Source organism: Marmota monax, unplaced genomic scaffold, assembly GCF_021218885.2.
Source record: "Marmota monax isolate L192 unplaced genomic scaffold, Marmota_monax_Labrador192_F-V1.1 WCK01_AAM20220418_F8-fsc00045, whole genome shotgun sequence".
In the NCBI taxonomy this organism is placed as follows: domain Eukaryota; kingdom Metazoa; phylum Chordata; class Mammalia; order Rodentia; family Sciuridae; genus Marmota; species Marmota monax.
The window spans coordinates 10,538,459-10,551,345 of record NW_026692132.1 but is presented as its reverse complement, the minus strand read 5'-3'; the positions used below and the strand labels follow the sequence as shown (position 1 = coordinate 10,551,345).

General features: G+C 34.7%; 1 protein-coding gene across 1 annotated transcript; it reads right to left on the bottom strand.

Moving 5' to 3' along the window:
- Positions 1-858: 858 nt before the first annotated feature.
- Mmp13 (matrix metallopeptidase 13) lies at positions 859-12,443 on the bottom strand. The gene is made up of 10 exons (XM_046467179.2): positions 12,163-12,443; positions 11,833-12,074; positions 11,069-11,217; positions 10,767-10,892; positions 8,623-8,784; positions 7,181-7,298; positions 6,060-6,193; positions 4,880-5,039; positions 2,799-2,902; positions 859-2,123 (listed from the first exon to the last, which is right to left on the bottom strand). Exons 1-10 carry the CDS (start codon positions 12,280-12,282, stop codon positions 2,023-2,025), a joined length of 1,416 nt encoding a protein of 471 aa, XP_046323135.1. The 5' UTR covers positions 12,283-12,443; the 3' UTR covers positions 859-2,022.
- Between the last annotated feature and the right edge of the window lie 444 nt (positions 12,444-12,887).

The following is a 12,887-nucleotide window of genomic DNA, read 5'->3' as shown; positions in this document are numbered from 1 at the left end:
GTGGATAAATGGATGGATGGATGGATGGATGGATGGACTATGTTATACCCTAACAGCAAAACTTAGAAATAAAGAATTCTGTTACATTGTCAGGGAAAATGAAAAGTATGCAGATTATTTTTGAGGTACACCATAAAGAAGACATCAGCAATTCATTCTTCCCCCATAGTGAGTGCTCCCTGCTCCCCAACAGAGCACCTGACTTACTGAATTGGTCATCTTGCAGTTTTGTCTTCACAGTAATGTATAAGCTTTTCGGGGAGTACAGATCAAGGTTTTGTTTTTTGTTTTGTTTTGCTAGTGAATGACACTTAACAGAAATGTATTAAATGTTTGCAAATGGGAAAAACTTAGGAAAACAGAAGGGACTTGAATTTCCCAAGGGGGACCTGGGTTCTCTTGCCTGCCTCCAGAGTTTCCTGCCTCTCCATATTTCCCCAAATTCACCACAGCTTTCAATCCTCTCCTTTTACAGATAAGAAAGGTAAGGCCCACAGAGATGAAATAACCTGTATAAAGTCACAGGGCAGAATTCAAGGCAGAGCGAGAAGTAGAACTGAATCTTCCTAACTGAAGCTCTTTCCACTTAGTTGCCAAATACTGTCAGCAAGGAGGATACTGAGGAGTTGTGTGCTTCATCTAGGGAAGCTGGCCCAGAAGGAATGGTCTCATCAGCACCGTGCTGAGCAAACTCTATCAGAACTTTGACATAGCCCAGTACAATTAATTTTAAATTTAAATTCTGAGAGGGTGGAGAGAGTAAACTGCATTCACCAAGAAATATTGATAATAAATTATTTTGTGAGGAAAGCTTAAAATTATACTTAAAAATAAAATATACCATATAAAAATGTCTGTTGAAAATATCTTTTTATTAGAAACAACATTAACACATTATAATACATTGTGCAAATACATATTTCATTTTTCTGCCTGAGTTTTTATGAACAAGATTTCTCAGCACAATAGTTCTTCCTCTGGGGGCCACTCATGTATTCAGCAAGTACTCAGTGCCCTGCCAAGTGCTGAAGAATTGGGAAAAAAAAGCAGAGAAAAACAACACAGTCCCATATCTCAAGAGGATCACAGTCTAGTACACTATTTTCCTTATTTTGGATGTCTCTGTTTTAACATAAATACTTCCAATTTGTAAGATATATTTTATTCCTTGCTAGTTAAGTCTTTAGAAAAGAGCCTATATGTCCAAGGTAAACTGGACAATTAAAATAATTAGTTAAAATATGATTGAAACATAAATTTGAGTCTTAAATAATCAAGTGATTTATGCAAACATAATGCTATCACCTAAATTATTTTGATAACAGTTTTAATTTTTTACTTTGTGACTTTGCAAAGCCCCAAAATGTTTTAATAAAAAGAGAGACCTTCTTTCTTGATCTTCTATCAATACACAGAGGAATATTTGTCTTATCTGAAAGCAATCCATTGCCAAAAGCGAAAATTAAACAAAATCCAAAGCTGCATCTATGGTCCTCTTATTAGTCTTTGTCTCCTTTCTTTAGTAACTTTGATATTTTCTTAATGTTTGTATAAAGAGGGACATGTACATATGAATATTCTCAGTGTAAAACCCAAATTATTTCTTTGGAAAGTTGTCTACAAGTCTATTACTGGCATTTCCCTTTATTTCTATGATACACTTCTCAAAATGTTCATGTTTATACTATTTTGTACATTGTAATAAAGATGATTCATAATTATATGTGATTTACTTTATAATCTCAGTGACACACCATATTCCCACTTTTGGTGTGGGAAATACCATCAACTGTTGCTGCTATAGAGCACACAGAAATCAGGTGATCCTTGGAGGTACTCGACTTCATTACTTCAAAATTCTTCAATGTGGTTCCAGCCACGCACAGTCATATACATAATAAATGCTCAAAGATAACTTATGAAAGCTTGTTCACAGAACGAAGCTGTCCTCCCTTGCCCCACATTTCTGGAAATATTATCCAAAGTGATCTCCAGGATTTAAATAACAATGTTTAAAGACACTTAACACCACAGTAATGAATTTGCTGGCATGACACGAACAATACGGTTACTCCAGATGCTATATTCGAACTGTATGGGTCCATTGAAAAAATAAATATAACCTACAAGAAAAAGACCATAAGGGAAATTTCAAAGTTTGAAAATAAAAAGGTTTTACTACAGCTAATCTTAAATGTCCAATCTGTTAGAGTTGAATTATCTTTAACATTGCAATTTTTATCTTTTTAAATCCTACTAACATTTTAATGTCTTGCTTATAAGTTTAAAAGAAAAGGGATAAATGTTCTCAGATCTTCTAAAATACCACCTAGAATTCATTGTCTTACCATGAATTCCAATTTCGGTGCTAGAAATACTTATATTAGTTATTGGTTGTAAGTTAGGGACAATACTTCCTTTCGTAATTAAAGCAAAAAGTCATATAAATTATTGGTTATTATGAGCCTTTATTTATAAATTACCCCCACTCCATTCCTAGTTTAAATTCTGGCAACATCCTTTCCATCTTGGCATTTTTACATATAATTTAAGGTAATATATAGGGTTTGGCATGACTTTTTTACAGAATTAGCAATAATTAAAATTTTCATTTTTTTCTAAGCAACTTATTTTTTTTGTTTGTGCTCTGTGTAAGTAGTCACTCAAGAATAATTAATGAGTTAACTGCCATATATTTAATAGCACATCTAAGTCCTATATTAAAACCCTTCATACAGAAAAGAGTTTTAAGGAGCTGCAGAAGCTCTTGTTGAAGTTTAATGCAATGTAATAATTACCATTTTTCTCATATACAGCATCCACTTTATCGCCAATTCCTGGGAATTCCTCCTCTATCAGTCTGGGATAGTCTTTGTCCATGATATGATTAGTATCATCATATCTATTTAATAAGAAAAAGAAATTCTTAAGTAAATTCTAGTTCTTAAAAATGATTTAAGCCCATTGAAGAGGTGAAAACATGCAATTCCAGCTACTTGGGAGACTGAAGCAGGAGGATCTCAAGTTCAAGGTCAGCCTGGGCAACATAGGGAGAACCCACCTCAAAACAAAACAATTTTAGATATAATACAATGGATTCAATGGTACCTTTCAGAATGGACAAGTTTTAAAATATCTGATAGTTTCTTTTTAATTAGTAATGAATGCTTGATGAGTATTTGTTGACCTTTTTAAAGGTCATCTTTGTAAGGATAATTGCAAGCTTATTTCCACTTTACAAATTTTGTACCTGTTATAGAAGCATGTCATTAGGATGGCATTCTTAGAATGAAAAAATATATTTCATTGAATAAATATATTCATTGAATAATTATCTATTGATCTTCTAATATGTGTAAAATAACTTGCTAAATACAGTAATGGATATAAAAATATTTGAAGTTTAAATTCAGCTCTAAAATGTTATAAGGGCTTATGGTAGTAAAGATTGAAAGGAGAGAATAGGTTTCCCCATGCATAACTGTATATTCTACATTTCTTCTTCCCTGTCACCACCACACCCTGGCCAACAGAATACATTCTGAAATTAACCTAAAAAAATATTATCCCTTAAGGTGCTATTGTTACTGATGGGAGCCTTTTATATCCTTGAAGTATATCCTAATAGGTAAATGGTAAGAATTCCTGACCCATCAAGAAAGCTTAGACATATGACATATACACACAATTACAGCATCAGGCTCTTTGTGTGTGTGTGTGTGTTACTGGGGTTGGAACCTATGGCTTTGTTACGTTAAGCAATGCTCTGCCTCTAAGCTGCATCCCCAGCTCAACACCAGGCATTATAAGGTAAGCATTATAAGTTAAGTGTTAAGCACCATAAGAGAGTAAACAGAAAATGTCATGACTGTACAGGAAAAGGGGAGATAACCTCTGAGTAGGGTGCTCAAAAATTCTGTAGACAAAATAATACTTCAAATATTTCAGATAGTTAGAGTTTTAAGAGGGAGAGATGAAAGGAAGAAAATTATGTAAGAGAAGCTGAGGGGGATATAAAAGCACAGTATATTTGAGATCTGATAAGCAATTCGTCCTGACTGAACCATAGAGTTTTCCAGAGTGTAGGAAATGGAAAGTTGTGCCAGATAGAAGCTGTCAGTAATTTTTAGAGAGGTACAAATTTAATTATCAGAAAAAAATAATTCAAAAGACAAAGATGATACACACAGGAAGATGTATATAGCGTATAGTTGTGCATGTGTGTGTGCCTGTGTGTATGTAGAAATAGAATAAAGCATCCATTCTAAATATTTCGAGTGTGGAGTTCCTTGATATATTGTCATTCCCCATTGTAGAAATGGATCTGGGCTCCTAAATGTTTCTCAGTGCTGCCTGAACCTTTAAATATGTTGTAAATATTCCAGTTCCATTTTCTCTTCAGAAATTTGACTTTACAAACTATGGGCCCATCAGCTTACTGATCACCCTCTCTAGTGGATCAGCTGATTCTACAAACATGGAGCCTTTTCTCAATTAATCATTACCTGTACCCATTCTGGAGTCCTCTCTAACCCCTGAAAATAGAACCACTTATAAATTAGAAAGAGAGTCCAGGTAAAAGATTAAAAAGAATAAAGATACCAAAGTAAAAGTAGCAGTTTGCCATGGTTGAGGCATAATAAATGGCTAAGAAAGAAAAGAGCGGTTGAGAAGAGGTGGGTAGAGTGTGTGTATTTAAGAGAAATTCAGATTTTAAACATGTCTGGAGCCCGTGCAGGAGCTTACATGGAACAGAAATGAGTGACTGGTATGAAATTTAAAATAATATGGTGAGATAATAACTTAGAGTAGTGGCAGATGTTTGAGGCTTGCTTTGTCCCCATTACACAAGATGGGACAGTGCATATTGTTGTCTTACCTCCAGACCTGGTTTCCCGAGAAGAAGAGGGTCTTGCCCGTGTCCTCAAAATGAACAGCAGCACTTATCTTCTTAACCTCTTTTGGAAAACCTAGTTCAGATATTTTTTGGGGATAACCTTCCAGAATGTCATAACCATTAAGAGCCCAAAATTTTCTACCTAGAAGTAGTGAAAAAAAACAGTTTTAGTGTAAGGAAAATCTATTAGGACTCACACGTGTGGACATTTACTTAAAAAAAAAAATACTATATTTCAGAAATAAAATATTCAGTGTTCATGGTCACAGTGTTAATGAAACATAGAGATATAAGCATTATTCCAATAAAAATTAGTGTTTAAGACCCTAACTTCCTAGTTCTGAATATAGCCAACCAGATATCAAAATTAATTTGGCAATTTATTACCTCTGAATATTGTTTAGAGTTGGGTAAAAAATTCTTGTTTGACTATACAGCACAATAGTAAATTGAAAATACATATTTTATACCAGTTAGAAAGTTATTTCTTTCTCTAAAAAGTAACTTCATTATTACATTAGTTATAGTAGTCAAATAATAAAAATAATGCGAGTAGAATGTTAGATAAACATAGCATTAAATTGTGGTCATGAAGACAGAATAGCAATTTGGAAATTTTTCATGATTTTATATCAACAGAATAAGTAGAATTTAAACCCGTATCTATGCTTTGAAACCAAATATGTAAACAATATGTATTAAATATGGTGAAGGACTAGAAAAGAAAGTGAGAACATAATAAAATGAACTTGTTTACAGAAAGGGGAATTATAGTTAACATTTTTTCACTTTTTCAAAATGTACAATGTTATGGTTTCTCAGTAAGCAATATATAGATATTTTTTTTTCAGTGCTAATGATGGAAGCCTCAGCAAGAGATCTACCACTGAGCCACCTCTCCAGCCCCCAGTAAGCAACTTTTAAGAGAAACCAAGAGAAAAAAAAATTGAAATTATGGATATGATGCAAATAGATACGATAGCTAATAAGATAGAACTCTTGCATATCAAATTTAGGGATATTTGGTAGAATGGTCAGGTGGTTTTTGGTTTTCATCTGATCCTTAATTTAGGTGTATTTCTGGTAGTGATCATTTTAGTAAGTCTCAGGTCTATCACTGTCTCCCCTGGTCATGTGGAAGGCCTCACCTTGGATGGCTTACCTCGGAAGATGAATATAAGGTCGTGAGAAGGATGTTCATATGCAGCATCAACACGATTGGGAAGTTCTGGCCAAAATGATTTTGTCAAAAACAGCTCTGCATCAACCTGCTGAGGGTGCAGGCGCCAAAAGAATCTAGCACAAGAATAGAAAGACATAATTTTCTATCATATTTTAAGTGCAATATTTCTATCCTGCAAGCCAACTCTCTCCACATCAACACAATTAACACAACTGTCCCCTAGCACCTGTGAAGGGGAAAAAGTTCCATATTCCTTTAAGGGTAGTTTTAAGTTTTGGTTATCCTAATGCTAACCTAAGGTATTCAAGTTTAAAATGTCACAGAACTTTAGTGAAAGCTCTGAGTCTTTTGTGGGTTGACATGGTGCTTTTTTCTTGTTTTGTAAATCTTGCAAGTGGCAAGCAATATGCCAGGCACTGTGTTGGGCTTTAGAAAAAAAAAAAAAACATGAATACACAAGCTATGTCTTCCATGTAGTTCCATGTAGTTTTCACATTATCTCACTGATAATGTGAGAAAGCACCAGAGCACAATGTAATTAGAGTTGTATGAAAGGTGGTGGGAATGCTGTAGGATCAAAATGAGGGGGCAGCTAACGGATTAGTGAACAGATAAACAAATGAGCATCATACAACAATTTAGAAATTGAAAATTAATATTTCAATGTTCATATCTATAAGTTTAGGTTGCAAAGCATTCCCCCTCTCAAATTCCAACCTAGGTATCTGAAATCAAAGTCTTTCCATACCAAGAGGAATTCTTATGAACATTAATTAGTAACATTTTACTAATTCAGTAATTACTCTCAGTATCTGTCTGTTTTTCAAATAAATTGGATTACTTACTTTACTTTGTTGTCTTTATAAGAAAGATAACCAAAGATGTAAAAGAAGCTGCTCAATGTTAGGATTATCCATTGGAAAGGAAAGTGTCTATTCATCAATCATTTATTGGATCTGCAACATGTAAATAAACTGCCCAAAAGTCTATTATTTTCCCTGTTAGACTCTAGATGTTTGACTGGATGTTTTGGCAGTTTGCAAACATGACCATGCAAATGTTTATCACATACAGATTTGATGAAAGACTCTCAAGAGTACCTGTCTTTAAAGATCATTGTTTCTCCTCGGAGACTGGTAATGGCATCAAGGGATAAGGAGGGGTCACATTTGTCTGGTGTTTTGGGATGTTTAGGGTTGGGATCTTCATCTCCTGGACCTGCAGTTGTGAAATAAATGGGAGAAGCTGCTGAGTATGACCCCTCCTGGTGACCTGAGTCACAGCACAACAGTCTGATCCTGCTTATGGAGAGCAAGAATGGATTCCCTCCAAGGAGCGCAGTAAGTCCTAAAGCTCCTACATAATGGTAATCCTACCTCCTTTCTCCAGGGTTACCAAGGTCTTGCAGGGGGACTACCTCTCTGCTTTCATCCTTCAACAAACCTTCAAACTCAGCTGAACTACAAATTAAATTTTTTATCTGATAGATATGAGAAAAAAGCAAAAGACTGAGAAAACTTCCTCTATAGTTTGTATCACCAATTGACAAACTGTTCTTGAGAAACATATTTCTCTTAAAGCCATTTCTGATGGCATGCTATGCCTGTAATCGCTCTCAAAGCGGCTCCTTCTCCTGACTATTTTATCAACTGTCAACATCAGCTTATGTTGGGTCACCAGTTTGCCACAGTGCATTGCATCTCAGTGACAAGCCAGCCTGCAGCAAGTCTGATGTGATTTGCACATGGTTATAACTCTTCCACCAGCTCACACAGCAGTGCACAGCAGTAACCCTACAGTGTTTTATCTAATTTTATTACCAGTCCCTTATTCACAATATAGTAAAAATAAAAATTGCAAAATAAAATGGAAAATTCCATTGGCCACCTTCAAGTTCTTGCCTTCGCTTACACTAGCTATAATAGTAAATTTAAATCTGGGGTGGGGAGGAATTATGGATTGAGGAGACGTGAGCAAGTTTTCTGAGCTCTTTGCTCCAGATATGTTTACACTAATGACTGCATGGTGGCTTTCATTCTATTTATGGCAGGTAATCTATAAATAAATGTTTTGGTTAAGATTTAAATGTTTTGTAAATATTATGGAAAAATTAGAAGAATAAAAGGTGGAATTTCTTCATTGTCATTGAAATTATTGGTTAAAAACTACTGAAGTTCACAAGAGTTATTTCTACTATGGCAATTAGACTAGTTGAAAAAAATATCAAGAATTTATAACTGCTTTCACCATCAACTGTGTTACTATAGGTATACTAAACTCTAACAGGCTTAGTTGCTTTATTGGTTAAATGGGAAATAAAATATTTTCATTTTTCATGGTAGAGGTATTTTGAGGGTATCTAATGTACCTGACAATGTATAAAATACAAATACAGAAATTATATTATGCAAAAAAGCATAGAGAATGGAATATTTTCTCCTTGGACAATTTAGAAAGAAAACAATGCATGCATCTATTCTACTTATGTAACTAATTTTATAACTAATCCTATTCTGTTTTTATAGCTGATAAATTAAGTCACCATAGAGAGACTGGATTCCTTGTACATCATCATCAGGAAGCATGAAATGGCTTTTTCCAGTGTAGGTGTAGATGGGAAACATGAGGGCTCCTGGGTCCTTGGAGTGGTCAAGACCTAAGGAGTGACCAAACTCATGGGCAGCTACAAGAAACAAGTTGTAGCCTGTAAGAAAACAAAGAAACAGTGAGAAAAAAAGGAATTTCAGTCAATGAAAGAAATATTTTTTCCATCTTACTTTTCTCTTTCTTCATTATCTTGTTCACTTTTAAAAATTAATATTCAGTGGCTTGAAGAAAAATTCAAAGTATTGATATAATCTTTATTAATAATTTATGGTTCTCTTTGATTATAGTTGCCTACATAATTAATCAGTTACCTACAGCAATATCAACAGATTGCTCTCATATACTTATTAGTCCATAAGGATTTACTGTGAATACAATAGGAATCCTGATATGCTATTTTTATTCTTAGGCCAGGGGAGGAAAGTGGACAGAAATTACCTTAAATTAGAAGTAGGGAAATCACATAGAGCCTTGCCTAGCTAATATGCAGTCTAGAACAGCATCCAAACAGGAGTCAGCATCCAAGAGATAATGACCAAGTATAGAGAACACATCAACTAGGGTCTCTGAGTATACACTTGGGAACAAATTCCAACCAAATGATCCTTTCCAGAATTTATCTAGACCATAGAGTTTATAATACCAGAAACTATGTATGATTGAGCATTTCCCCTGTACTCTAGAATATGAGTATGTCACTGTTGTCATGGTTTCCTCTAGACATTCTTTTTATCAATTTTTAGCTTCCTAATATTGATACTTTAGATAGGGGAGAAAAAGGACAATAAACATTAAAAGAAAAATAAGATGTGTAAGGCAATAGGGATATTTACTCCTGCTTAGAATACATGAAAGCTGGAGCCAGTAATTTCAGTTCTACCTTAAATACCCTGTTATCACAGCCTGTACATGAAGAGACTGAACTAAGTTAGTAAATTCTGCACATACACATACAGAGGTCACATGATCTAAATAAGTAGTTCTTTACTAAAGTGACCAGTAATGCATACCTTTCTTGGCCTTCAACTGAAAACTTATTCCAGATTTATTTGTGGAAGTTTTCATTTATTTCAGTTATATATGTTTCAAATGCAGAACTTATATAGGAATCTAAATCTGAGTCTTACTGTAACTCTGTCTTAACACTAGTTAGTGTTGTTCTTTCTTCCTAAGGTCATTCTCACCTATGAAATACTCAAATATGTGAATATGTGAATTTTCACTCTTTCCTTTAGAGGCACTGGTGTTGAGACACTGATCATTTAAGGCCCAGTTTTACTTGGGAAAAATAATCCTTTATATTTCAATGAAAAATAAAAATCAGCTGTCTATAAAGACTGCCTCTAGTTGCCCTAAATTAGAATCTCTCTAGTTCCAAAATTAAACTCTCTTTGAAAAATTCTGTGATTTTTCTTCCTAAATTTGCATTGTAATTAATTTGAGCTTTGAAGATTCAATGACTAAATAAATGCATTCCACAATCCGTTTCATTTTCCTCTTGTAAATACATCCTTCATCTTATCTGTCTCAGTGCATTTAAAGATATTATCTTGATTTCTCAAAGCAGTGTTTATAAAATGAGTGCTGTAGGCAAATATGAAGCAAGTAACTCATGCAATAAGGAATAGAAAGTTGTCTGAATTCATGTCATTAATATTTCTACAAAGGAAAAATCTATTTCAATTCCCATGCAATTCAGTTATGACCCATAGATGGAGTCCTAATGACTTTTAGATATAAATTTATGTAAACTATACTTCTTCAGCATGCAAAAAAGGGAACCCACAATAAAATTTCCTTTGCTGACAGAGAAGACATTTTAGTCAGACTTCTAAGTTAGTATCCCTCAAATCAGGATGATAAAGTAATACATTTTATCCATTTTTTCACATTCACAATTTATTTGTAGAAATGTCTCTTGTAGAGATACTAACAAGAATAAGATTGTTTTTATTTATTTATTTTAGAAAATATAATCAAATGCTAAATACAATTTATTTTATGCTTCTTCACTTTGTAGGAATATGTTCAGTGTGTAATCTAATAATACATTAATTCATCTGTATAAAAAAACATTACCTTTAGAACTACTGGTCCAGTCTTCATCATCATCAAAATGGGCATCTCCTCCATAGTTTGGTCCAGGAGGAAAAGCATGAGCCAGCAGACCAGAGGGTCCATCAAATGGGTAGAAGTCTCCATGCTCTACAAACAAAAGGGAGAGTCAGAATCTGAGCATGCCCAGTAGAACCTGGCACAGGTGCTTGCTCAACTTTTGTTAAATGCTATAAACTTAATGAATGACTAGAAGAAGGAATAAAAATAGAACCGATTAAGGATTAGAATATAAAAACATTTCAGAAATGATTCTGCCTCATTACCTTTAGTTCCAAAAGAGATCATGATGTCTGCTGTGCCATCATGGAGTCTGGTAAAATTCAAAGGTGTCACATCGGACCATACTTTGAAGGCTTTTTTAAATGCCTTCTCCACTTCAGAATGAGTCATATCAGGGGTATAATTCACAATTCTATTCAACAGAGAAAGTTTCAATTAAATTTTGGAAAGTTATAGCTATTTTACAATACACTTTCTTGGAACATTGCTTTTCAACTAAAATGCAATGTATTTTTTAAAAGTTCTACTATAGGTAGAATTTATTAGTTATGGTGATATCCAAGGATAAAAAGTTAAGAATTCAATTAGATATCTGAGCATCTCCATATGTTTGACCATGTGGCTTCTTAAAGTATTCAGACATATAATAGAACTTATTTTGCATGCTAAAAGTTTGGAATTATATCAATATAGCCAAATTAAATAAAATACCTCTGTAAAACTTCTAACAAGAGTGGAACCTTTTATCTTTAGCTCTATGATAATAAATGCGACTGATGTCCTATTTTTGCAAGTTTTATTGAATTTATTTTTACTTTTATTTTGGTTTTGAGATGTTCCCTGAAAAGTAATGTTGGATTATAACATTACAATTATTGATGTTATGAGACATTCCCAGCAGCAGTCTTAAAGCCATTTCTAGACCTACTTAACTTCCAATTAAATATTTAAGGTCGACTTAATATTAGACATTTACTACCAGAAGAAAAAACTAGCAAATATCAAGGAAATGTAGTCTGTCATTTACCTGTAGGTTAAATTCGTTTGGGACCATTTGAGAGTCCGAGGGAAAACATTGTATTCGCCCACATCAGGGACCCCGCATCTTGGTTTTTTCATGATATCTAAGGTGCTATCGTCCAGTTTGCCCGTCACCTCTAAGCCGAAGAAAGACTGCATTTCTCGGAGCCTGTCGACCATGGAGCTTGCTGCATTCTTCTTCAGGATTCCCGCAAGATTTGAAGGATGGTAATAAGATTTCAAGTAGTGCTGAAAAAGAGACCCAAATGAGCTGGTTTTAAAAGGAGAAGGAATTTAAGAGCTGGGCTACATCCTCAGGATGGGTAAGTTACTCTACCTCTGCAAACTGGAGGTCTTCCTCAGACAAGTCTTCATCATCATCACCACTGGGGAGGGGCAGGGCCCGACAGTGAGTCCAGCTCAAGAGGAGGAAGGCAGCCAGGACACCTGGGTGCATCTTGAATGGCTGTGCCTGGAGTCTTCTGCCTTTCCACTGGCAAATACCTTTACTTTTATAGGCCTGCGATGTTGAGTCATCATTTATGGGTGTCTCAACTTCCTCAGCAGTCAAAGGTAAGCATGCTTACATGGCGACTTTTTTTTTTTTCTTCCTCCCGAGTGTGGTTTGTGGCAGAATTTGAGGGAAATATAAAATGAGGGCATCTCTTGTTTCAGCAGAGTCACAAAACCATCTGGCAAAATAAACTCCCTCAGCATATTTATGGATACTGTGGGAAGAAGCAGAGAGTAGTACATTTTTTCACTTCACTCTGCAAAAATGTTTTCTTCTTTCTGTAGGAAAGCAGCTGCTTTGACTTTTTCAGATAAGAATATCAAGGTGATATGTTTAGTCCCATAAAGAAAAACCTAGACCTGCACCAAGAATGCTTACAGCCTTGTGAGTTCTAAACTACATTCTCTTTTAAGAGCAACTGAGGGAGAAATACTGTTTACCTGAGGGCTGTGGAATTGCACAAGAACCAAGCTTCAATCCTCAGATGTAGTAAGGGATTGAATCCCAAGGTCAGATTTACACACACTGGCATGCCCTTTCAGTGAATA